General features: G+C 42.3%; 1 protein-coding gene across 3 annotated transcripts in view; it reads left to right on the top strand.

The window, feature by feature from the left end:
- LOC120028764 (CMP-N-acetylneuraminate-beta-galactosamide-alpha-2,3-sialyltransferase 4-like) overlaps positions 1 to 24,231 on the top strand; it is a 73,139-nt gene extending 48,908 nt beyond the window's left edge. For 2 of the 3 annotated variants that reach the window (XM_038974003.1, XM_038974002.1), the window contains exons 3-12: positions 1,028 to 1,099; positions 2,294 to 2,366; positions 2,726 to 2,818; positions 9,826 to 9,923; positions 13,194 to 13,257; positions 13,756 to 13,851; positions 16,021 to 16,210; positions 16,595 to 16,732; positions 23,482 to 23,634; positions 23,760 to 24,231. In XM_038974003.1, the coding sequence (XP_038829931.1) occupies positions 1,078 to 1,099; positions 2,294 to 2,366; positions 2,726 to 2,818; positions 9,826 to 9,923; positions 13,194 to 13,257; positions 13,756 to 13,851; positions 16,021 to 16,210; positions 16,595 to 16,732; positions 23,482 to 23,634; positions 23,760 to 23,849 (1,017 nt within the window). In that variant the 5' untranslated portion in view covers positions 1,028 to 1,077 and the 3' untranslated portion in view covers positions 23,850 to 24,231. Of the gene's footprint in view, positions 1 to 1,027; positions 1,100 to 2,293; positions 2,367 to 2,725; positions 2,819 to 9,825; positions 9,924 to 13,193; positions 13,258 to 13,755; positions 13,852 to 16,020; positions 16,211 to 16,594; positions 16,733 to 17,264; positions 18,153 to 23,481; positions 23,635 to 23,759 lie in introns of those variants that run through there. The other variant, XR_005473528.1, reaches the window with a different exon arrangement.
- The last annotated feature ends 3,769 nt before the right edge of the window (positions 24,232 to 28,000 follow it).

Below are 28,000 nucleotides of genomic sequence, written 5' to 3'. Positions count from 1 at the left end.
GTTGTTGTCTTAACCCCACCCTGGCTTAGTTTCCCAGTTACAATGATGATTTTGAGACAATGAGCGATTGTTCTACTCATAAGCTATCTCTAGTAAAACACATTATTGTCTATGTAATGCAGTCTTTAACTAATTTGTCAGCTCAAACTCAATCTCTCAGCTCAATCTCTAGTGACCATACGCCCAGATTAGCTGTAGGAGTGGAGACTATAAAAACACATACACTAGAAGGATAGAAATGTCTTACTATTATTTAAATATTAATTGTTAACCATTAATATCAAATAGATCAGGTAAATATGTAATTTATTTTCTGTTTGTGAATACTTAGGGGACTCTCATTGCTCTGTAGGTGATGGCTTTGTTACGGAAGTTTTGGGAATCGCTTCCTTTTAGGTGGTTATAGAATTGAACATCTCTTTTCTCGATTTTGATAATTAGCGGGTATCGGTCCAATTCTGCTCTGGATGCATTATTTGGTGTTTTATGCTGTACACCGAGGATATTTTAGCAGAATTCTGCATGCAGAGTCTCAATTTGCTGTTTGTCCCATTTTGTGAAATCTTGGTTTGTGAGCGGACCCCAGGCCTCAGCCATAAAGGGCAATGGGTTCTATAACTGATTCAAGTATTTTTCATTGGTATGTCAAATTTTATGTTCCTTCTCTCGCTCTCTATGCCTCTCTCTTGCTATCTCTATGGCTCTTTCCCACACTGTCTGGTGGATAGTCACTGGATACAGCCAATTCCACTTTTTTCACAATGAGCACAAAGCCAGAGAAACACTGCAATGATTACCATCAGTCAGTGCTCCAGAGTCCCCTGAAGTGACTGTGTAATCTACGTATTGTCTTGGTGTTTCATCTCAATCCCAGTTTCTCATTTATCATCCTGGAGGAGAAAGATGTCATTTATTGTGCCGTTTATTAAGGCATATGGTTAATTTAATTTGCTCGCGCCACTTCTGTCCGATTGAGCCAGATGTTAGAGGTGCTAATATGCTGTTCTTCCTTCACCTTCCCCCTCAGGGTAACATCATGCGCAGTACCGAGATGAGAGGGCGAAGGAGCATGTGAAGATGTCCCTAAAGACTGCTAAAAGTAAGCTCCCCCGCTGCTTCCTTACAGGAGTTGTTGTCAATACACACCTGCACATACAATACTTTAATCAGACATTTAACTCCTGTCTTCATTTGTGGTAGTTGTACTTGAAATGAAAAACATGGGATAGTTTTGTTTTCTTCTGTTTTCTTTCTTCTGTTTTCTTTTTATAGAAGGTTTACAGTATTTGTACAATTCTAGCCTGGTACAGTTTCATTCTTTCAATTCACTCAAGCTTTTGGTAGATGTAGTGTTACACAATAACATCCTTGTGTTATAGCTCTCACATACCGTGTTCTGTCCTATACAGTACATTATTAATTTCATTGTACATACTCCATTGTACATACTACAAGACACATTCCAAGCCTGTCATGTATAATCCAGATGTTCATGGATGTGTTATGATCATCATACAGAAACACACAGCTTGGCGCTGCCTTGATCTGGCCATTTCATTTTCTCTTCATTTTAGCTTTGACAGAAAACACTGGCCTTGCCTTCAGAGCCGGATGCTTGCTTTTGTCATTTACACTTTTTTCAGTCCAGCTCATTTCAGTTTGACTAGCTGCTGTGTTGAAAATGAAAAGCCAGTCCATGGTTTCTCTGGCTCAGTTAATGGCAGTACCAGAAAGCAGATTCAGCTCGATGGAGACCATGTTTAGTTTGGCACTACATGTTTGCCTTTACCGTATAAGTAGCCATTTGTATTCCTGGAACAAATGACTGGGAAGTATGTCTTTGAGCTGGAGGACTGCCCTCCCTCCCTCCCAAGCTCCTGTACATGTAGACCACTGTCTGGGCTGGGGAGTGTTTATCTACCAGACGGGAGAATGTTTGTGGTCATTGACATGTTGCTAGTGTGGAGGTAGAGGGGACTTTTGTTCGGCAGAGTTGTTTGATATGGGAACTGAAAGTTCTAGGGGCTGCTTTGTTTTTTATTTATTTACTGCTCAAGTAATAGCACTCCTCCGTTCCACTACAGTGGATGTTAAGTTAGTGATACTGTAGAAAGTGAAAATCTGCCTGCAGTCCTGCCTGCCTGCTTGCCTGCAGATTGGGTCTCATGCAATCTTATGCCATAATTAGCAGCAATTTGAAATATCATATACTAGGATTTGACCACAGGCTATACAAGAAAAGCATTATGTTGGTTTCTAATCTATTGCATGTGGTTGTTCTCTCCCTCTCCAGGATGGTGCTTTAGACTGTTCGCTGTTGTACTGTTCTTAGTCTCCTACTACTGTTCCCACGTCTTCCTCCAGAGGTAAGGCTTCTCCTGCTCGGCCCTCAGGCCTCAGCCCTGGTCTACTGCCTGGAAGCTCCCTCTCTGTGGAGCAGCAGGCAGAGCAATCACATAGATGCTCATCTATGCTTTACTGAAGGAAAGGGAAACCTTGAAATAAGGCCCGCTGCTGAATCACAACATGTTGACAGCCCACTCCATTCACCTAGCCAACATCTTGTCTACCCACAGCTTTAAGTGGGTGAACGGCAGTCAATTTAGGCCTTCAATAGATACCCACCCTTTACATTTTTTGAACCTAAAGTCACTGGGCATGGTGAGTGTTTAAACAGTCAGCAGTTTCTGTCCCAACTGTGGTGATTTGTGTGCTTTTCTTTCAGTTATGGAGGCACCAGCAAGTCTCCTCTGACTCCTAGCAAGTCACTGTGTGGTGGCTGGCTAAAGCAGAAGAAGTGGGAGAGCCTCAATTTTAAGTGAGTAATGGAGTGTCTGTCTTTCAAACGAGGAGGGTGGGGGTGATGGGTTTCAGTCTAACTAATTTCTGCCAATGCTTTTACTGGAATGCGAGGTGCCAGCTTCTTTCGACATTTGGGGTCTGTTTTCACCCGGTCACCAGTAAATTTCATAATTTTTTGTAAGTAGGAACAATTCTATTATGAAAAGAAATAATTTTCTACCAATTGACTCAGTAAAGTACATTTTCTGGAACAATTGTTTAAGTTGAAACTGCTGATGGATCGTCAATGAAAACAGACCCCTAAGAGCAAGTCTGGTTTTTTAAAGGAGCTTTCGATTCACACAATTAAACGTTTTTTTTCAGGAGAACAATGGACAAATGTATTTCTCTAGCTTGCTGAGTACCTTTGTCCAGGACACTTGAATGGTCCTCTATTTATTTTTACTCTGTGCTATTATCAGTTTATTCAACTGGGTATGTACTGGAGCTGTTCTGTTTCTGTGCCCTGCTCAAGCGTGCAACAGTGATATGCTCCATCCAGCAACCTTGGGGTCAGCCATTTCTTTCTCTGACCACTAGACCATAGAGTTCAGTTGGCCTCCTCTCAGCTCCCCTCAGACATGACCTGTAAAACATAGAGATTAACAACGCTCCATTTTCTCAAGATCAATACTGTTTACCAACTGATTTTGATTTATGTGTTGAGAAGGTCAGGTCATTTTTCACATGCAAATCAGATGCTTAATTACAGTATCAGACACTGGGAGGCCTCCTAGGCAATAACAATGTCACTCTTAATTGAAAGCCCCCAAGTTGTCCCTTAGTCTTTCACTGACAACTACAACTGGCACACCATGGTAATATATCTCAACGACTAACTGTCAAAGACTGTTACTTACTCGTAAACAGCGGGCATACAAAACATAATAATGTTCAATTCCAACCAGAGAACAAACACCAGGAGACAGTAATACAGTAATACATTTTACTTGTGTGCTTGTGATGTTTGTCTCACCCTTTACCTTGGAGTCTCAGTACTGTACAGTACATTCAGAAAGTATTCAGACCCCTTCACTTTTTCCACATTTTGTTACTTTACAGCTTTATTCTAAAATAAAACGTTTTTTTCTCTCATCAATCTACAAACAATACCCCGTAATGACAAAGTGAAAAAGTTTTTTTAGAAATGTTTGCAAGTGTATAAAAAAACAAACAAACAGATATACCATATTTACAAAAGTATTCCGACCCTTTGCTATGAGACTGAGATAATGGCACTGGAGTTGATGGCTGCCGTTTTACGGGTTCCTAAACAATTGTGCTATTTTGTGTGTTTTGTTTTTGCATTGTTTGTAACTTAGTTTGGACATAATGTTGCTGCTACCATATGTTATGACCAAAAAGAGCTTCTGGATATCAGAACCGCGATTAATTACCTCGAACTGGACAAATCTTTTTTCTTTAATGAGTCTGACTCGAAGGATATACTGTTGCTCACAGACCAGCCCAAATCCCCATCATTCGCATGAAGAAAAGATGGAGATACAGGGGGCGCAGATCTGGGTGCCTTGTGAGAATTTTTCGGCGAGTGGGTAACCCGCCTCTACCATCTGTTCTATTGGCCAACGTGCAATGACTGGATAATAAACTGGATGAGCTCCGATCAACACTATCCTACCAACGGGACATTAAAAACTGTAATATCTTATGTTTCACCGAGTCGTGGCTGAACGGCGACATGGATAATATACAGTTGACTGGTTTTTCCGTGCATCGGCATGACAGAACAGCTACGTCCAGTAAGACGAGGGATGGTGGTGTGTGTCTATTTGTCAATAACAGCTGGTGCGCGATGTCTAATATTAACGAAGTCTCGAGGTATTGCTCGCCTGAGGTAGAGTATCTCATGATAAGCTGTAGACCACACTATCTACCAAGAGAGTTTTCATCTATATTTGTCATGGTTGTCTATTTACCACCGCAAACCGATGCTCGCACTAAGACCACACTCAACGAGCTGTATACGGCCATAAGCAAACAAGAAAATACTCATCCAGAAGCGGCGCTGCTAGTGGCCGGGGACTTTAATGCAGGTAAACTTAAATCCGTTTTACCTCATTTCTACCAGCATGTCAAATGTGCAACCGGAGGGAAAAAAACCTCTAGACCAAAAAACCTCCACGAGCAGACACGCCTACAAAGATCTCCCTCACCCTCCATTTCACAAATCTGACCATAATTCTATCCTCCTGATTCCTGCTTACAAGTAAAAAAAATAAAGCAGGAAGTACCAGTGACTCACTCAATATGTAAGTGGTCAGATGACGCAGATGCTACGCTACAGGACTGTTTTGCTTGCACAGACTGGAATATGTTCTGGGATTCATCCAATGGCATTGAGGAGTATACCACCTCAGTCACCGGCTTCATCAATAAGTGCATCCACGACGTCGTCCCCACAGTGACCGTACGTACATATCCCAACCAGAAGACATGGATTACAGGCAACATCCACAATGAGCTAAAGGCTAGAGCTGCCGATTTCAAAGAGCGGGACACTAATCCGGACGCTTCTAAGATATCACGCTATGCCCTCAGACAAACCATAAAACAGGCAAAGCGTCAATATAGGACTAAGATTGAATCCTACTACACCGGCTCTGACGCGACCTGGCCAAGATAAAGCAAAGCAGTGCTACACAAACAAAAACAGAGTTACACATCGAATAAACAAACATACAGTCAATAATACAATATAAAAAGTCTATATACAGTGTGTGCAAATGAGGTAGGATAAGGGAGGTAAAGGCAATAAATAGGCCATAGTGGTGAAATAATTACAATTTAGCAATTAAACACTGGAGTGATAGATGTGCAGAAGATGAGTGTGCAAGTAGAGATACTGGGGTGCAAAGGAGCAAAATAAATAACAGTATGGGGATAAGGTAGTCGGATGGGCTATTTACAGATGGGCTATGTACAGGTGCAGTGATCTGTGAGCTGCTCTGACAGCTGGTGCTTAACCTCTCTGGGATATGTGGGACGCTAGCGTCCCAACTGGCCAACATTCAGTGAAAATGCAGAGCGCCAAATTTAAATAAATTACTATAAAAATGTAACTTTGATGAAATCACACATTCAATATACCATATTAAAGCTACACGTGTTGTGAATCCAGCCAACGTGTCAGATTTCAAAAATGCTTTACTGCGAAAGCAAACGATGCTATTATCTGGCATAGCACCCAAGCAAACAAACACAGACCATCATATTTCAACCCTCCAGGCGTGACACAAAACGCAGAAATAAAGATAGAATTCATGCCTTACCTTTGACGAGCTTCTTCTGTTGGCACTCCAATATGTCCCATAAACATCACAAATGGTCCTTTTGTTCGATTAATTCCATCAATATATATCCAAAATGTCAATTTATTTGGCGCGTTAGATCCAGAAAAACACCGGTTCCAACTTGCGCAACATGACTACAAAATATCTCAAAAGTTATCTGTAAGCTTTCTCCAAACATTTCAAACTACTTTTGTAATACAACTTTAGGTATTTTTTTACGTAAATAATCGATAAAATATATACTGTGTTCAATACCGGAGGAAAACAAAGTGGAGCGTGCTTTGCCATGCGCCTCTAACAAAGAGTACACTTCCCTCGAGCTTCATTCTGAACAGTGTTACTTCTTCATTTCTCAAAGGAAAAACCTCAACCAATTTCTAAAGACTGTTGACATCCAGTGGAAGCGATAGGAACTGCAAGAAGGTCCCTTAGAAATCTGGATTCATAATGAAAACCCATTGAAAAGAGAGGTTTCGGGGTTTCGCCTGCCAAATAAGTTCTGTTATACTCACAGACATGATTCAAACAGTTTTAGAAACTTCAGAGTGTTTTCTATTCAAATCTACTAATAATATGCATATCTTAGGTTCTGGGCCTGAGTAGCAGGCAGTTTACTTAGGACACGCTTATCATCCGGACGTGAAAATACTGCCACCTATCCCAGAGAAGTTAAAGTTAGTGAGGGAGATATGAGTCTCCAGCTGCAGTGATTTTTGCAGTTCGTTCCAGTCATTGGCAGCAGAGAACTGGAAGGAAAGGCGGCCAAATGAGGAATTGGCTTTGGGGGTGACCAGTGAAATATACCTGCTGGAGCGCGTGCTACGGGTGGGTGCTGCTATGGTGACCAGTGAGCTTAGATAAGGCGGACTTTACCTAGCAAAGACTTAAAGATGACCTGGAGCCAGTGGGTTTTTCAACGAATATGAAGTGAGGGCCATCCAACGAGAGCATACAGGTCGCAGTGGTGGGTAGTATATAGGGCTTTGGTAACAAAACGGACAGCACTGTGATAGACTGCATCCAATTTGCAAGGTAGAGTGTTGGAGGCTATTTTGTAAATGACATCGCCGAAGTCAAGGATCGGTAGGATAGTCAGTTTTACAAGGGTATGTTTGGCAGCATGAGTGAAGGATGATTTGTTGCGAAATAGGAAGCTGATTCTAGATTTAATTTTGGATAGGATATGCTTAATGTGAGTCTGGAAGGAGAGTTTACAGTCTAACCAGACACCTAGGTATTTGTAGTTGTCCACATATTCTAAGTCAGAACCGTCCAGAGTAGTGATGCTGGACGGGTGTGCAGGTGTTTTTAACCTCTCCCTGACCGGATCTCTAATACCAACATGTTTCAAGCAGACCGCCATAGTTCCTGTGCCCAAGAAAGCAAAGGTAACCTGCCTAAATGACTACCTCCTTGTAGCACTCACGTCTGTATTCATGAAGTGCTTTAAAAGGCTGGTCATGGCTCACATCAACATCATCATCCCGGAAACCCTAGACCCACTCCAATTTGCATATATCCCCAACAGATCCACAGATGTTACAATCTCAATCGCCCTCCACACTGCCCTTTCCCACCTGGACAAAAGGAACACCTATGTGAGAATGCTGTTCATTGACTACAGCTCAGCGTTCAACACCATAGTGCACACAAAGCTCATCACTAAGTTAAGGACCCTGGGACTAAACACCTCTCTCTGCAACTGGATCCTGGACTTCCTGTCGCGCCGTCCCCAGGTGGTAAGGGTAGGCAATAACACATCTGCCATGCTGATCCTCAACACAGGTGCCCTTCAGGGGTGCATGCTTTACTCCCCTTCTGTACTCCCTGTTCACCCATGACTGCGTGGCCAAGCACGACTCCAACACCATCATTAAGTTTGATGACGACAACAACGGTGGTATGTCTGATTACCGACATCGATGAGACAGTCTATAAGGATGAGGTTAGTGACCTGGCAATGTGGTACCAGGACATCAACCTCAACCTCAACGTCAGCAAGACAAAGGTGCTGATCGTGGACTACAGGAAAATGAGGGCCGAACACACCCCCATTCACATCGGCGGGGCTGTAGTGGAGCAGGTCGAATGTTTCAAGTTCCTTGGTGTCCACATCACCAACAAACTCTTATGGTCCAAACACACCAAGATTGCTCAGTTTGGCCAGGCGGCCAGCTCTAGGAAGAGTCTTGGTGGTTCCAAACTTCTTCTATTTAAGAATGATGGGAAACCACTGTGTTCTTGTGGACCTTCAATGCTGCAGAAATGTTTTGGTACCCTTCCCCAGATTTACGGACAATTCCTTCGAAATCATGGTAATTGTTACATGTAGATAGTGGTAAAGTGACTATGCAAAGATAATAAACAGTTACTATCAGCACTGTAAAAACCCTGCCTGGTACAGTGCATTCAGAAAGTATTCAGACCCCTTTCCCTTTTCCACATTGTGTTATGTTACAGCCTTATTCTAAAATAGATTAAATACAATATTTTCCTCATCAATCTACAAACAATACCCAATAATGACAAAGCAAAAACAGGTTTTTTAATATATATAATAAAAAACAGAAATACCTTATTTACATAATTATTCAGACACTTTGCTATGCGACTCAAAATTGAGTTCAGGTGCATCCTGTTCCATTGATCATCCTTGAGATGTATCTACAACTTGATTGGAGTCCACCTGTGGTAAATTCAATTGATTGGACATGATTTGGAAAGGTACACATCTGTCTATATATGGTCCCACGGTTGCTAGTGCATGTCAGGGAAAAAACCAAGCCAAGGTCGAAGAAGAGTTTGCCAAAAGGCAGCTACAGGACTTTCAGACCATGAGAAACAAGATTCTCTGGTCTGCTGAAACCAAGATTGAACTCTTTGGCCTGAATGCCAAGCGTCACTTCTGGAGGAAACCAGGCACCGCTCATCACCTGGCCAATACCATCCCTACGGTGAAGCATGGTGGTGGCAGCATCATGCTTTGGGGATGTTTTTCAGCTGCAGGAACTGGGAGACTAGTCAGGATTGAGGGAAAGATGAACGGTGCAAAGTACATAGAGATCCTTGTGGCATCATACCCAAGAAGACTCGAGGCTGTAATCGCTGCCAAAGGTGCTTCAACAAATTACTGAGTAAAGAGTCTGAATAATTATGTAAATGTCAAATTTCAGTTTTTTTTGTTGATAAAAATGATTAAAAAAGAATGTAATATATTTTAGAATAAGGCTGTAAAGTAAAAAAAAAAATGGAAATAGTGAAGGGATCTGAATGCTTTCCGAATGCAATGTACATCATTGTTTTTTTACTTCTTCTTCTTGGCAGTAAAAATGCCAACAGTTGATTTTATGGAGGGGCATGCTTGCTGAATGACTCATGTAAACATATTACTTGTTGAGTTGGGAACATTTTTATTGAAATCGGCTTTGCTTATAATACATACGATTTGTCTGCCCGATAGACATGGGGGTTGATTAGACTGAACTATGAGAAGGAATTATGGCTAAGGTCATTTCCATTTTAATGACTGAAACTAAAACTGCCAGGTCAGCAGTGTGTACTTTATATCCCCATACCATTGGCAGTATGGAATATTTAGTAGGAACTGTACACTATATCCTTGCGTATTTCCAGGTTGTAATGTGAATTGTTTTCTCCACTGTTCCTAATACAGCATTAGCAGACAAACAGAGCTCTTCTTCAAACTGGATGATTTCTTCTGGCGACAACATCAGTCCACATTAGCGTTGCCCTACGGTATTAAAGGAAGTGGTATGTTCTCTCATTTCATTGTGTCATTTCTTTGTTTTCCTCACTTTCCCACAAAGCATAAAGCCTTTAATGGAACATGTTTATGAAAATACATTTCATTCTAATTACACTTTTATTAAAAAAAGGTATTGATGCCACCCAAGTTCTCACTATCGCTCCCTATCTTTGATAAACACCGATATTAAATGTTTTTTCCAAAATGTTGTCGTCTCAAGACTTACTTACCCAAATTGATCCACATGGACCTAATCGGGTTTGTTAAAAAGTGTTTATCCTTGGATAACCTCCATCGACTATTACATATCTTCGATGCTTCATCAGAAACAACAGCTCCTTGGGCTGTATTATCTCTTGATGCAGAAAAAGCTTTTGATAAACTAGAATGGTCATATCTCTGGTCTGTCTTGGAACATATAGGAATTGGCTCCAATTACATGCATATTGTTAAAATACTATATATCAATCCCTCAGCCATAGTTATAACAGGCAATATCTCCTCTGCTCCATTCAGAATCACTAGAAGTAGCAGACAAGGCGATCCAATTTTGACTTTGCTATTCTTATTATCCGTGGAACGTCTGGCCCAAGCAATTCGTCAATCGTAGGAATTAACACAAATTTCTCTCAAATCTACAGATCACTTAATCTCATTAGATGCAGACAATATTTTAGTATATAGACAATGTATCTCAATCGCTCCCAAACGCATTGAAGATAAATTCAGCTTCATCTCAAGTTATAAAACTAATCTAACCAAATCAGCGCTACTGCCTCTCAAGACCCGATGGAGGACTCTCTCTATTTATGGAATCCCAGTCGTTTCCCATTTGAAATATTTGGGAGAAGATATATTTCCTTCTTAATATAAAACCATTGCCAGAAACTTCAACAGAACGCTCAAATCAATTAAATCTGACCTCAATAGATGGAATTATATCCCAATTGCTTTAACAGTCAAAATGAATATATTGCCACGGCTAAATTTCTGTAGTTTAATTCTTCCCATGGCTCCCCCTTTTGGCTATTGGGATACAATTCATAGTGCGGTTGTCAAATGTATATTGCAAGGAAAGACGTATGAGGACTATTTGTACCAAACTTTAAATAGTATTTCCAGGTTCTAGCATTACACCCCATCCTAAATTGGTTTAGACATGATTCTTCTGCCTCACTGGCTGAGTATAGAGAAATATGGTGTCTCATATGGCCCTGGAAGAGGTGGTCTTCATTGATTTATCCCTTAAGACAATGTCAACTATGCTTTGGTCTTATTATTGCTCACACTTTCTATTTGGTGCAAAATTGAAAAACAATGTAATTATTAATCAAAATGAGTGTTTTGCAATTATTAGTAATGTAAATTCTGCATTTCTTCAGTTTGATCTGTGAGCAAGAATAAATAAACTCAAACTCAACTAACAAACAAATATAGGCACTGTCATTTGAAAACGTAGCACCCAAGTCTTTGCAATCACAAAAAATCTCTCCTTACATCAACCCTCAGCACTTTGATGTGCGAGTCCAGGTATTTATATGCTGACCTCATGCCTCAACAAGCTTCTGATTGGTCCGAGTCAATACTCCTGGTCACCATTGATTGACAGATGTGTGAAGCAAATGTGCGTGCCCACAGAACAATTTTTCGAGATCAAGGGATGGTGTGAGAGAAACATCCGCACGAGCTTCACCATCTACATAAAGAGATGAGCTCAGCCATCCACATAAAAAGATGAGCTCAGCCATCTGCATAAAGAGATGAGCTCAGCCATCCACATAAAAAGATGAGCTCAGCCATCTGCATAAAGAGATGAGCTCAACCATCCGCATAAAGAGATGAGCTCAGCCATCCGCATAAAGAGATGAGCTCAGCCATCCGCATAAAGAGATGAGCTCAGCCATCCGCATAAAGAGACGAGCTCACCCATCCGCATAAAGAGACAGGCTCAGCCATCCGCATAAAGAGACGAGCTCAGCCATCCGCATAAAGAGACGAGCTCAGCCATCCGCATAAAGAGACGAGCTCAGCCATCCGCATAAAGAGACGAACTCAGCCAACTGCATAAAAAGACGAGCTCAGCCAACTGCATAAAAAGACGAGCTCAGCCATCCGCATAAAGAGACAAGCTCAGCCAACTGCATAAAGAGACGAGCTCAGCCATCCGCATAAAGAGATGCGCGTGTAGTTATTGAACTGGGAATATTTTCAAGCTGGGATAAATTTTACAGCATGACGTCACAATGAAGAACGATCAGAACGATTGGGAACTATTTCACGCTGGGAAGATTTTTACATGACACTCTGCAGTTAAATGCTTATGTGGAAAAGTTACAAAATACATTTTGAAGTGCAGAAATGTAAGTATTCAATGCTTTCCATCTATTTTGTTACTTAACAATGAAAGCCCCTTGAATCTCTCAATCAGAGAAGAGTTCTGCTGGCAGGAAGCAATGCTGCAAAAAAAATGTTGTCTCTATGATGGCAACCACCTCACTCTCTCCCATTTAACCAGTGGATACAGTTACTATTAGAAGTTATTGCATTAGGATTATCGACAGCGAGAATGAATGGTGCTAGTGAAGGAACAATTGAGGCCTGGACAAATATACTTGACTCTGTAAAGAACAATCTCAGTTAGGCAGGGTGGGAAGCATAGTTTCTAGGTGGGGAGGGAGGATGCGGGCGGGTGGATAGGGCCTTAGGGGGGAATGGGTCAGGGTTATCTTTGTATGCATTTATTTTAATGTTTTTGTAACGGCCACCACTGCTCCCCTGCTATAAAGTAATACGTACTCTTTGGGGTTTTAGGCTGGGTATCTGTATAGCACTTTGTGACAACTAATGATGTAAAAAGGGCTTTATAAAATACATTTGATTGAGAAGCATTATGGAGTCAATGTCCACTTTCCAGAAAACATGTGCAACATGTATTGAGTTTATGACTAGTTAGTTGGAAACAGTATTGGGTCATTGGTCCTCTCAATATGGACTTCTCTATGTGAAGACAAACTGTCCTCAGCATCTGGGCTCCCGAGTGGCACAGTGGTCTAAGACACTGCATCTCAGTGCAGTCCCTGGTTCAAATCCAGGCTGTATCACATCCGGCTGTGATTTGGAGTCCCATAGGGCGGCGCATAATTGGCCCAGGTTTGGCCGGGGTAGGCCGCCATTGTAAATAAGAATGTGTTCTTGACTGACTTGCCTCGTTAAAAAAAGGTTAAATGTTTTTATCTACAGTCAGTCTGAGTTATTAATCCCTTTCTCCTTTCCAGAGTTACTGCTGCTGAGAGTGTTGGCCATTATTGCCAATTACAAAATGCCGGCCAGCATTGATCGGTAAGTGTGATGGGTGTTTCTTAGCCATATTAGCAAGGTTGTTAACCTCTGGTGTGCCGTATGAACCACTTTATTTCTTACAATAATTGTTAAGATCACAAAGAACCACCGATGGGTGATATGCGTCTGAGAGCAATATACACAAGGGTCTTTAAAAAAAAAATTTCTCCACAATGTATTGTAGTGTAAATGCTGTGCTAACATAATGACTCAAATCGTCCCTGTGGTGTGTGTATAACGGGTGGACAAGGAAGCTGCCTTACTTAATTTCAAGCAAGAATGCCAAATGTCAAACCAAGCAGTGTGACCAGTCACTATTACAATGGCAGTGTTGGAAAATGTCCAGTGGTTCTACGGTAGTGTGCAGTTACAGTCACCCCTCTGAAAGTGGTCTTGAACTCTAAAATGATAATACAGGCAACACTAAAGTAAATGGATTGTAATAATAGGATGCAGTGAATTATACTGAACTTAATTTATTTTGTTGTATTTCCTCAGTCTAGACTGCAGAACATGTGCAGTCATAGGAAATGGGTTTGCCATTAAAAACAGCTCCTTGGGGGCCGTCATCAACGAGTATGATGTGGTGATCCGGTAAGTATTAAGCCTAATGGTTCCATCCTGTTTTCTACCACAAAAATCTTCATTAAGTCCATCCTCCCTCCTCTTCTGTTGAACTATTCCTACGACTCCCCATTTCTGTTTTATCCAATGATGTTCCTGCACAATTAATGGTTTTCCTAATCAATATCAGTACATAGAGTGCATTATATTGCAGACAGTACAGTCAAGAGCCATATCATTTGCAGACCTGCCAACATGCACGCATTTTGCGTACCAGCTACACAATTCTCTGTCCATGTACGCAGGTACCAGATCCGAGTTAAAAGTACGCAGAAATGAATAGAGCCTGATTTTTTAAATTGTATTTTTTAAAATGTATTAAAAAATAAATCCACAGAGTAAATGTAACATCCCGATTATCGAGCTGCAACACACAAACATTTACAGAGTTTGTGTCAACGGACATGGAGATGAATACATCATTATTCGACATAGCTACCCGGTGTCTGCACCTCCTGTTTGTTGTGATGCTGAGTTTTCCGACTGTCAGCTGTACGTAAACACATGGACAAATCTCTTTTCGACTCCGTGTGTTGTGGAAAGGTTAACACTAATTGTTTCAAGCTAACGTTAGCGAACATAAGATGGACATTCAAAGTGCCAGCAGTTCATTTGCTAGTGAAAGAATTTAAATGCAAATACGAAAAATAACTGGTCGCATTTGTGCGAGTGTGATATACATTTAAATCTGCGTCCCAATAGTTGTATTTTCCACGTAACATTAGGAGGATCACGCAATCTGATAGACTGTAACTGTAATTATGATCCACGTCACAAAAAGTATTACAAAAGTATAATCAAAACCAAATATAAACATCTTGACATTACATGGAGTCGTGAGTTTAGAAGACTACGCAATGAATAATGAATGAGTGTCCGGTATTAGCTATAGAGGCATTGCTTCTAAAATGCCTTTGCACTAGATTTGCGAGTTGAATCTCCAATTTGTCGCGCCCGTCTGGTACTCTAAAAAGTTGGACAGGGTTGGCAGGCCTGCATTTGATATCTAAATATGGCTCAGGGTACAGTCTATAGCTACAATAACATTTAACCAGTCCCCCAATGGCCTTTTCCATAGCAATTCCCGCAATCCAGTAAAAAACTAACAGATTTTCTATGATGCGTTGTCCTCTAAAGAGGGGTAGTCTAATTCGTTTTCCCCATGGAAGCATAATGCTGTACGATAATGGCCACCTCAGACTGGTGACCTTGCTTTAATGCCTTTCTCTATGCAATCAGTCAACTGTTGGGTTAACTCAGGCGCTTAAAAGGGGGATTTGGTCTACCATGCAGAAAAACACCCCAGCGCCCTCTTCAAATCAGATTTATAGCCTTGGAAGGAACACATGCATTTTTAGTTTTTTTTATAAGCCTCTTACCAACAGCCCAGGCAATTTTGCCTGGTCATATCCAGGCACAATGCACTCTGGTCTGTTCTGCTTTGTTCTGTTCTGCTCAGCTCTTACTTCTCCCATTCTCTGAATCTAATCTCACAGGCTGAGGAAATAGAGTTCATTGACATTTGGTGCTCTGTTCTCCTACCAAGCCTGATGTTTCCCACGCTTGCATTAGGCTGGAAAAATCTTAAAACGCCAGACACAATTAGAGCAATCCTGTATTAAAGTGTACAATCCTAAACACTAGAAACTAGACCGGGATTTTCACCTGTTTTGATACATGGTGGTGAAATAGTGGAGTGCATTCTGTTACATAAGAGGGAGGGTAGAACAGCTTCCAACTTATCACGCGAACACTCAGAATATGAAGGTTACTTGAACTGTAGTCAATTTCACCAGTGATGGTGTGACTGACATTCCTGGCACGCAAGGATACTGGAACTGTGACTGGTGGCAACCGTAGAATTAACTCCTCCATGTTATTTTTGTCCAGTGTAGCATTGTTACTTGTTTGCTTTTTTATTCAAATGTAATGAACACAATCCAACAAACTTACATAGGTGCAGGGTACAAGTATCGTCATGGGAAGATAAGATAAATAGGAAGTCTCACTAAGAAAACCTGTTGTGGTTGGAGTGTTGCTATTTACACTACAGAAATTGTGTGCTGGTGTTTTTACTCTGTTTTATTTTTTTATAGAAGTGAATGGCTAAGGTTTCTCTTCCTCTGTGTCCCTGTGCAGGCTGAATGACGCCCCCGTCAGAGGTTATGAGGATGATGTGGGGAACAAGACCACTATGCGTCTCTTCTACCCTGAGTCGGCCTCCTACAACCCCAGCATGCACAACGACCCCGACACCCTCATGGTCCTAGTGCCTTTCAAACAGCAGGACCTCCGCTGGCTCAAAGAGATCCTGTACGACGAGAAGAGGGTACTGGATGTGTGCGCACACACACCTCCATTTTAGCTGCTTCCCTGGTACTTGCAATCCATCCACGCTGTGACAAAATGTACATTATCAATGGCAGCCTTGCCAAACCTACTTGAAAATCCAACTGTAGTCTCAGCAGCCCAAACACCTCCACTCTCTGGTTTAGCTCAGGCTGCTACGGTCGCTATTAGCACGATTAGGAACAGGGTCATTACTCCTTCATTTACACATCGATTAGGTTGCCCTGAGAAACTGAGGAGAATGAGACTTAAACAGGGCCTCAAATGTGTAGACACGGGCTCTGTGTGTGTGCACTCACTAATCAACACACATTTTCCTCCGTGTGTGTGTGTGTGTGTGTGTTTGTGTTTGTGTTTGTGTCAGGTGAGGAAAGGTTTCTGGAAGCCCCCTCCACAGATCTGGCTGGGCAGGACCAGTCGCATCCGGGTGCTGGACCCTCACTTCCTGCATGGGACGGCCAGCAGTCTGCTACAAATCCCACTTCAACCAAAGAGCAAACAGGTAAGGGATCATCTCTGTTGGGAAACAGGTAATGGGCAGAAAATAAATCCATGTGAAGTGGCCAGTGTTCTGTGCTGTCTGTTGTGCTGTCTGTATACATTTCTACCAGCTGCAGTTTGGAAAGGAGGTCAGTCCCAAACGCTCTACTGATTACCCAGAAATGGATGAGCAAGAAAAAAACGATACTGCAGGGAATTCCACAAAATAACAGTAGAACATATGCAGAATGGAACAACAGAACTAATGGAATGAAGAAAAATGATTGCGGAATAGAATATTGTGATGGATGACATTTGAATACTAAGCCATTGAGCTGTTTTCTGTTCACAAATTGGGAATACAATTTTCTGTTTGGCCGAGGAATTCTGGGTTTTGAAATACATGATACATTGATTTGAACTATAACTAATGTGGAATTATGTTTTCATTGGCCAAGAGGTCCATCTGCCAAGAGGGCTTGTTCAGTGCATGGTGGAGATGGCTTTGAGATGGAACAAAGCCAGGTTAAGTTTGGTTTAATTTGTTCCCCCAGCGAGCCCCTGTGTCAGAGACTGAGGCTGTGCACTCTTTGGACTGCTGAAACGCAAACACAACTGGCTGGTGTCTGTGCCGAGGAAACAGTGGGAAAGAAGGGGTCCTGCAGGCGATCAGCGGGGCAGCCCGAGCATAGCACTCCTCCTCCATCTGCATGGCCCTACAGGCCAGATGAGCTCAACCTTGGCTGGCTGTCTCCTGGCTGGCTGGGTGTCTGGCTGGAGGGCGTAGGCTGTTTACTCTGAGCGAGAACAGGAACAGGAACCATGCCGAGCACTCGATCCTGGCCCCGTTCCCCTCATTCTTCTCTCCCCTGTCGCTTTCCTGGGTCACAGGGGTCCGACCGCAGCCCCACATCCCCAATGCCAAACTCTCACCCCTCCCCGTGGCTGCCATGTTGGCAGTCATCCAAATGCCCTGTGAGAAGGCGGCAGCAGCAAGCAGTCCCCCTGGTTACAATACAGAGGCTGACTGAGCTAAGGAGAGCTAGAGGGCTAACTAATGCCCCTGTCAGTCAGACAGCCGCCGCCGCCACCCCCACCCCCTTCCAAAACAAAGGTCTGACTCCCACCAATCTGGTCTGGTTGGCGAACAGCAGTGACAATATTCACCTCACCAAGGCTCCATGGGCCAATGTCCAAACTATGCGAGGCACTACAGAAGTTGGAGCGCTCGGTGACCGACCACATGAGACTAATGCACACAGAATGTCAGATTTAGCCCAGCCAGGCTCAGGAAGAAAAGGCACTTACGCTAAGTGCATTAGGAACCAAGTTTGGAGGAATGTCCCGTACAGTGTGATGAAGAGAGGAGAAGCACAGGTTTGAGAACTTGGCTGTTCCGGTCCAGTTTCTCTCTCCTTAGGGCACAAGTAATGGCTCTCCAGGTCAGACAGCATGCTTGTAAAGCCCTGCAGGACTCACTCACTCACTCACTCACTCACTCACTCACTCACTCACTCACTCACTCACTCACTCACTCACTCACTCACTCACTCACTCACTCACTCACTCACTCACTCACTCACTCCTCACTCACAGACATTTACCTTGGAAAGGCTCCTGCACTCAGTATTGGTCTGCCATTTTTAAGGTTTTATGTATTGTTGTTTTATTTTATATTTTATTTGGCTGATTTATACTGCAGACTAGAGGTCGACCGATTATGATTTTTCAACGCCGATACTGATACCGATTATTGGAGGACCAAAAAAAGCAGATACCGATTAATCGGCCGATTTTTAAAAAATGTATTTTATTTGTAATAATGACAATTACAACAATACTGAATGAACACTTATTTTAACTTAATATAATACATCAATAAAATCAATTTAGCCTCAAATAAATAAAAAAACATGTTCAATTTGGTTTAAATAATGCAATAACAAAGTTTTGAAGAAGAAAGTAAAAGTGCAATATGTGCCATGTAAAAAAGCTAACGTTTAAGTTCCTTGCTCAGAACATGAGAACATATGAAAGCTGGTGGTTCCTTTTAACATTAGTCTTCAATATTCCCAGGTAAGAAGTTTTAGGTTGTAGTTATTATAGGAATTATAGGACAATTTCTCTCTATACGATTTGTATTTCATATACCTTTGACTATTGGATGTTCTTATAGGCACTTTAGTATTGCCAGTGTAACAGTATAGCTTCCGTCCCTCTCCTCGCCACTACCTGGGCTCGAAACAGCAACACATCGACAACAGCCACCCTGTTGAAGCAGCGGCCCATCGCTCCACAAAAGCCGCTGCCCTTGCAGAGCAAGGGGAACAACCACTCCAAGTCTCAGAGCGAGTGACGTTTGAAACGCTATTAGCGTGCACCCCGCTAACTAGCTAGCCATTTCACATCGGTTACACCAGCCTAATCTCGGGAGTTGATAGGCTTGAAGTCATAAACAGCTTAATGCTTGAAGCACAGCGACGAGCTGCTGGCAAAACGCACGAAAGTGCTGTTTGAATGAATGCTTACGAGCCTGCTGGTGCCTACCACCGCTCAGTCAGACTGCTCTATCAAATCATAGACTTAATTATAACATAATAACACACAGAAATACGAGCCTTAGGTCATTAATATGGTCGAATCCGGAAACTATCATCTCGAAAACAAGACGTTTATTCTTTCAGTGAAATACGAAACCGTTCCGTATTTTATCTAACGGGTGGCATCCATTAGTCTAAATATTCCTGTTACATTGCACAACCTTCAATGTTATGTCATAATTACGTAAAATTCTGGCAAATTAGGCGGCCCAAACTGTTGCATATACACTGACTCTGCGTCCAATGAACGCAAGAGAAGTGACACAATTTCACCTGGTTAATATTGCCTGCTAACCTGGATTTCTTTTAGCAAAATATGCAGGTTTAAAAATATATACTTCTGTGTATTGATTTTAAGAAAGGCATTGATGTTTATGGTTAGGTACAGTCGTGCAACGATTGTGCTTTTTTCGCAAATGCGCTTTTGTTAAATCATCCCCCATTTGGCGAAGTTGGCTGTCTTTGTTAGGAAGAAATAGTCTTCACAGAGTTTGCAACGAGCAAGGTTAGCAGGCAATATTAACTAAATATGCAGGTTTAAAAATATATACTTGTGTATTGATTTTAAGAAAGGCATTGATGTTTATGGTTAGGTACACATTGGAGCAAGACAGTCCTTTTTCGCGAATACGCACCGCATCGATTATATGCAACGCAGGACACGCTAGATAAACTAGTAATATCATCAACCATGTGTAGTTAACTAGTGATTATGATTGATTGATTGTTTTTTATAAGATAAGTTTAATGCTAGCTAGCAATTTACCTTGGCTTCTTACTGTATTCGCGTAACAGGCAGTCTCCTCGTGGAGTGCAATGTAATCAGGTGGTTAGAGCGTTGGACTAGTTAACTGTAAGGTTGCAAGATTGAATCCCCAAGCTGACATGGTAAAAATGTGTCGTTCTGCCCCTGAACAGGGCAGTTAACCCACCGTTCCTAGGTCGTCATTTGAAAATAAGAATTTGTTCTTAACTGACTTGCCTAGTTAAATAAAGGATAAATAAAGGTGTGGGGTGAAAAAAAAAAATCGGACAACTCTGTGTCCAAAAATAGCGATTTCCGATTGTTATGAAAACTTGAAATCGGCCCTAATTAATCGGCTATTCCGATTAATCGGTCGACCTCTACTGAGGTAAACAACTTAGGGCCAAAAAACTGATATTCACCAAGTCAAATGAATTTATTGTGTTTGAGGTTTCACGATGCTTGTATCTAAACCAAAGTAGATACTTTTAAGATTGTTCTATACATCAGTTGGTGTTTCTATAAGCTTCAATATGAGGTCCTAAACCTAGCAAGATGGTGCATCCTTGTAGCTATGTGGGCTAATATAGTCAAAACGTTTGCCTTGGAGTAAGTTGAGTCAATGGTTGCGCTAATGGGAAGTTGAGCAAGGCATTATCTCTGGAATCAAATCAAATGCTATTTGTCAAATGCGCCGAATACAACAGGTAGACCTTATAGTGAAATGCTTACTTACAAGCCCTTAACAACAATGCAGTTTGAAGAAAAATGCCTAAAAAAATTATACATAAAATAACAAATAATTCGAGAGCAGCAGTAAAATAACAATAGCGAGGCTATATACAGGGGGTACCGGTACAGAGTCAATATGCGGGGGCACCGGTTAGTCGAGGTAATTGAGGTAATATGTACATGTAGGTAGAGTTATTAAAGTGACTATGCATAGATAATAACAGAGAGTAGCAGCAGCGTAAAAGAGGGGGGGGGGGGGGGGGGGGCAATTCAAATAGTCATTTGATTAGATGTTCAGGAATCTTATAGCTTGGGGGTAGAAGCTGTTTAGAAGCCTCTTGAGCGTAGACTTGGCGCTCCGGTACCGCTTGCCGTGCGGTCGCAAAGAGAACAGTCTGTGACTAGGGTGGCTAGAGTCTTTGACAATTTTTAGGGCCTTCCTCTGACACCGCCTGGTATAGAGGTCCTGGATGGCAGGAAGCTTGGCCCCAGTGATGTACTGGGCCGTACGCACTACCATTTGTAGTGCCTTGCGGTCGGAGGCCGAGCAGTTGCCATACCAAGCAGTGATGCAACCAGTCAGGATGCTCTCGATGGTGCAGCTGTAGAACCGTTTGAGGATCTGAGGAACCATGCCAAATCTTTTCTGTCTCCTAAGGGGGAATAGGTTTTGTCGTGCCCTCTTCATGACTGTCTTGGTGTGCTTGGACCATGATAGTTTTCTGGTGATGTGGACGCCAAAGGAACAAAGCTCTCAACCTGCTCCACTGCAGCCCCGTCGATGAGAATGGGGGTGTGCTCGGTCCTCCTTTTCCTGTATTCCACAATCATCTCCTTTGTCTGGTTCACGTTGAGGGAGAGGTTGTTGTCTTTGCACCACATGGTCAGGTCTCTGACCTCCTTCGCTTAGTGATTAGCTTTGAGGGCACTATGGTGTTGAACGCTGAGATGTAGTCAATGAATAGCATTCTCACATAGGTGTTGCTTTTGTCGAGGTGTGAAAGGGAAGTGTGGAGTGCAATAAAGATAGCACCATCTGTGGATCCGTTGGTGCAGTATGCAAATTGGAGTGGGTCTAGGGTTTCTGGGATAATGGTGTTGATGTGAGCCATTAGCAGCCTTTCAAAGCACTTCATGGCTCCAGATGTGCTACAGGTCGGTAGTCATGAGGTAACAACAGGGCCTGGCCTATGTGTTTTTCTTTTTAAATAGAAACTGTTTGTTAGGTCTTAAGCCTGTGTTAAAAGATGTTTATAATGATTAAATGACAAAAAGCAGTTGGGATTGTGTAGAATTGTGTTTTGGAAATAAAGGTAGACTTGGTTTTAGAAAGGAAGTGGTAATTATTTAATTCAGTACAGACATTTGTAGGTGGATTAACCCCATACCCGTTATAAATTGTGCCAAGAGAGAACTTTTTTCCCCCAAAACTGTAATGTTTACATGAATTATGATTATTTCCAGGGATACACAACATCCTGTAATATATGTAGATATCTTTGTTAGAAAGAATACTATATTTCCCTTGATGGGAGTGATGCTGAAAGTAAAAAAAGGCTCAATTTACCCTACTCTTTGGAAAAGGGGATTTTATTCCCCCTCACAGCTCTCATGTGGAAACAATTTCCCTCTGCTGCCTCTGTGAACATTGGTAATCATTATTTACACACAGCAGTTTTATTTCACCTTTATTTAACTCGGCAAGTCAGTTAAGAACAAATTCTTATTTACAATGACAGCATCCCAGAAGGCAAAAGGCCTCCTGTTGGGACGGGGGCTGGGATTAAAAATACAAAATAAAATAAAAATATAGGACAAAACACACATCACGAACAGAGAGACACCACAACACTAGATAAAGAGAGACCTAAGACAACAACATAGCATGGCAGCAACACATGAAAACACAGCATGGTAGCAACACAACATGGCAGAAGAACAACATGGTAGCAGCACGAACATGGTACAAACATTATTGGACACAGACAACAGCACAAAGGGCAAGAGGGTAGAGACAACAATACATCACGCGAAGCAGCCACAACTGTCAGTAAGAGTGTCCATGATTGAGTCTTTGCATGAAGAGATGGAGATAAAACGGTCCAGTTTGAGTGTTTTTTGCAGCTCGTTCCAGTCGCTAGCTGCAGCGAACTGAAAAGAGGAGCTACCCAGGGATGCGTGTCCATGAACGGAATCAAACCAGGGACACCCCTCGCATTGTACTGGAGACAAAAAGTCAAAAATCCTAGTATCTCGCTTTGTCTAAGTACACATTAAGAAAAGGGTACACTGCTCTGTAATTTACTTGTCACGCCAACTAATGTACTAGAAGTGCAGAACTATGGGATTTTTTACTGGTCTTGGATGCCCCCTAGTGTGTCAACCATAATACTACATGTATATTACTTAAGCAAAAAGGCACGAGGGGGTGTGGTATATGGCTAATATACCATGGCTAAGGACTGTTGTTAGGCACGACAGCATCGCAAAGTTGGCCATATACCACAAACTCCCGAGGTGCCTTATTGCTATTATAAACCAACGTAATTAGAGGAGTAAAATTACATGTTTTGTCATACACGTGGTATACGGTCTGATATACCACGGCTGGAAGCCAATCAGCATTCAGGGCTGGAACCACACATTTTATAATATACTGTAGGTCTCATTTGGTTTTGGTTCTCACTCCTACAGAAACTGGTGCACCCCACTACAGGGATCCTAGCCGTGTTCGTGGCACTCAACTACTGTGATGTGGTCCACATAGCTGGGTTTGGATATCCAGCATCCAAAAACCAGAAACATCCTATACACTACTATGGATATGACACTATGAAATCCATGAAGGTGAGTGTGCATGGGATTTTACTCAACTCCTGTGACAGATCAACACTCAGTGTTATATGCCATGCTAGTAGATTTTTCAGTGCACTGTGATGTTATGTTTAGGCTCTGCTTTTGTTCTGTTCCAGGATTCCTACCATGACCTTGCCCACGAAGCAGAAGCCTTAAAAAAACTAGAGGATTCGGGGGCTATCCTGTACTTACACCCTCACTCCTAACACACACACACACACACACGGGCACGGTCCAGAAACAGCCCCTATCCCTGACCACCTAGGAACTTCATCAAAATCTGCAAGGAATTTTCACTGCACTGCTAATACCTATAAATGTTTCTTCAGATCTACACATACCTAGATGGTAGAGGCTAGTGGGTGTTTTATGGACTAGGCTACACACAGATGGCAGTTGTGGACTCTGCTGACAATACGGTCCATACAGTCCAAACATTGAAAATAACAAAATAATTTCTGTTTTTTTTCCTGAGTTCTGATTTTAATTAACTTAAAAATATATATTGTTGTCTTTGAAATGGTACCACTGGATATTTTATTGTATGTAATACATTTTTATTAAAATTAAATCTAAATGAAAATATCACTCTGTTCACTTTACAATTTCTTAGTGAAGACTGTGCCATGGTCAAACATTTTTCCAAATGTTTTCATTTATTGATGTTGTTTTTTTAGTTGGGAATAATTTAATCTGTTATGAGACATACACTGAGTGTATAAAACATTATGAACACCTGCTCTTTCCATGACAGACTGACCAGGTGAACCCAAGTTATGATCCCTTATTGATGTCACTTGTTATATATTTTTTATTTAACCTTTATTTATTTAACCATTCTTGATACACACGGGAAGCAAGAATTGTTAAATCCACTTCAGTGTAGATGAAGGGGAGGAGACAGGTTAAAGAAGGATGTTTAAGCCTTGATACAATTGAGACATGGATTGTGTACATGTTCAGAAGATGAATCAGCAAGACAAAAGATGTACGTGCCTTTGAACAGGGTCTGGTAGTAGGTGCCAGGCGCAAGGGTTTGTGTCAAGAACTGCAATGCTGCTGGGATGTTCATAGTTTCCTGTGTGTATCAAGAATGGTCCATCACCCAAAGGACATCCAGCCAACTTGAGACAACAGTGGGAAGCATTGGAGTCCACATAGGCCAGCATCCCTGTGGAACACTTTCGACACCTTGTAGAGTCCATGCCCCGATGAATTAAGGCTGTTCTGAGGGCAAAAGGGGCTGCTACTCACTATAGGATGGTGTTCTCAATGTTTTGCACACTCGGCGTATGTGGCTTAGTTTATTATTATTTGGTTAATGGGAAAAGTGATAATTGACCTGTCTTACCTAAATGGAAGTATATTTGCAGCTGAGGTGCTGTGTCAGCTTTTGGCCACTAGATAGCGTAAAGGCACTCCATAAAGGTGGCGAAGGATACAGTAGGTAGCTTCTCATTTCACAGCCCCCAAAAAACAGCCACTTCAGAGATAGAAGCTGAAGCTTGGGGCAGTTCCAACAACAGCACTAGCAGCCGGTCGTACCGTGCAGTACATGTACTAAAGCCAATCCTGAACATCTGGAGCACCAGGAGACAGTGAGATTATTCAGAATGACTGAATAATGTTGCTAGCGACAGATCAATCAATCAAATGTATTTATAAAGCCCTTCTTACATAAGCTGATGTCACAAAGTGCTGTACAGAAACCCTGCCTAAAACCCCAAACAGCAAGCAATGCAGGTGTAGAAGCACAGTGGCTAGGAAAAACTCCCTTGGAAGGCCAGAACCTAGGAAGAAACCTAGAGAGGAACCAGGCTATGAGGGGGGCCAGTCCTCTTCTGGCTGTGCCAGGTGGAGATTATAACAGAACATGGCCAAGATGTTGAAACGTTCATAGATGATCAGCAGGGTCAAATAATAATAATCACAGTGGTTGTAGATGGCGCAACAGGTCAGCACCACAGGCGTAAATGTCAGTTGGCTTTTCATAGCCGATCATTCAGAGTATCTCTACCGCTCCTGCTGTCTCTAGAGAGTTGAAAACAGCAGGTCTGGGACAGGTAGTACATCCGGTGAACAGGTCAGGTTTCCATAGCTGCAGGCAGAACAGTTGAAACTGGAGCAGCAGCACGACCAGGTGGACTGGGGACAGCAAGGTGACATCAGGCCAGGTAGTCCTGAGGCATGGTCCTAGTGCTCAGGTCCTCCGAGAGAGAAAGAAAGAAGAGAGAGAATTAAAGAGAACATACTGAATTCACACAGGACACCGGATAAGACAAGAAAAATACTCCAGATATAACAGACCCTAGCCCCCCGACACACAACTAGTGCAGCATAAATACTGGAGGCTGAGACCGGAGGGGTCGGGAGACACTGTGGCCCTGTCCGACGATACCCCCGGACAGGGCCAAACAGGCAGGATATAACCCCACCCACTTTGCCAAAGCACAGCCCCCACACCACTAAAGGGATATCTCCAACCACCAACTTACCATCCTGAAACAAGGCTGAGTATAGCCCACGAAGACCTCCCCCACGGCCAACCTGGACAGGACGATCACATCAGTGACTCAACCCACTCAAGTGACGCACCCCTCCTAGGGATGGCATGGAAGAGCACAAGTAAACCAGTGACTCAGCCCCTGTAATAGGGTTTGAGGCAGAAAATCCTAGTGGAGAGAGGGGAACCGGCCAGGCAGAGACCGCAAGGGCGGTTCGTTGCTCCAGTGCCTTTCCGTTCACATTCGCACTCCTGGGCCAGACTACACTCAATCATAGTACCTACTGAAGAGATGAGTCTTCAAAAAGACTTAAAGGTTGAGACCGAGTCTGTGTTTCTCACATGGATAGGCAGACCATTCCATAAAAATGGAGCTCTATAGGATAAAGCCCTGCCTCCAGCTGTTTGCTTAGAAATTCTAGGGACAATAACGAGGCCTGCGTCTTGTGACCGTAGCGTACGTGTAGGTATGTACAGCAGGACCAAATCGGAAAAATAGGTAGGAGCAAGCCCATGTAATGCTTTGTAGGTTAGCAGTAAAACCTTGATATCAGCCCTTGCCTTAACAGGAAGCCAGTGTAGAGAGGCTAGCACTGGAGTAATATGATACATTTTTGGGGGGGGTTCTAGTCAAGATTCTAGCAGCCGTGTTTAGCACTAACTGAAGTTTATTTATTGCTTTATCCGGATAGCCGGACAGTAGACCATCACAGTAGTCTAACCTAGAAGTGACAAAAGCATGGATACATTTTTCTGCATCATTTTTGGACAGAAAGTTGCTGATTTTTGCAATGTTACATAGATGGAAAAAATCTATCCTTGAAACAGTCTTGATATGTTCGTCAAAAGAGAGATCAGGGTCCAGAGTAACGCTGAGGTCCTTCACAGTTTTATTTGAGACGACTGTACAACCATCAAGATTAATTGTCAGATTCAACAATAGATCTCTTTGTTTCTTGGGACCTAGAACTAGCATCTCTGTTTTGTCTGAGTTTAAAAGTAGAACATTTGCTGCCATCCACTTCCTTATGTCTGAAACACAGGCTTCCAGGGAGGGCAATTTTGGGGCTGTTTTATCGAAATGTACGCTGTGTGTCGTCCGCGTAGCAGTGAAAGTTAACATTATGTTTCCGAATGACATCACTCTGAGGTAAAATATATAGTGAAAACAATAGTGGTCCTAAAACGGAGCCTTGAGGAACACCGACGTTTACAGTTGATTTGTCAGAGGACAAACCATCCACAGAGACAAACTGACATCTTTCCGACAGATAAAATCTAAACCAGGCCAGAACTTGTCCGTGTAGACCAATTTGGGTTTCCAATCTCTCCAAAAGAATGTGGTGATCGATGGTATCAAAAGCAGCACTAAGGTCTAGGAGTACGAGGACAGATGTCGAGCCTCGGTCTGACGACATTAAAAGGTAATTTACCAACTTCGCAAGTGCTGTCTCAGTGCTATGATGGAGTCTAAAACCAGACTGAAGCGTTTCGTATACATTGTTTGTCTTCAGGAAGGCAGTGAGTTGCTGCCCAACAGCTTTTTCTAAAATGTTTGAGAGGAATGAGAGATTCGATATAGGCCGATAGTTTTTTATATTTTCTTGGTCAAGGTTTGTTTTTTTCAAGAGAGGCTTTATTACTGCCACTTTTAGTGAGTTTGGTACACATCCGGTGGATAGAGAGCAGTTTATTATGTTCGACATAGGAGGGCCAGGCACAGTAAGCAGCTCTTTCAGTAGTTTAGTTGGAATAGGGTCCAGTGTGCAGCTTGAAGGTTTAGAGGCCATGATTATTTTCATCAATGTGTCAAGAGATATAGTATTAAAAAACTTGAGTGTCTTCCCTTATCTT

Source organism: Salvelinus namaycush, chromosome 34 (assembly GCF_016432855.1).
Source record: "Salvelinus namaycush isolate Seneca chromosome 34, SaNama_1.0, whole genome shotgun sequence".
NCBI lineage: Eukaryota > Metazoa > Chordata > Actinopteri > Salmoniformes > Salmonidae > Salvelinus > Salvelinus namaycush.
The sequence above is the reverse complement of the archived record's forward strand: the minus strand, read 5'-3'. Positions and strand labels throughout refer to the sequence as shown.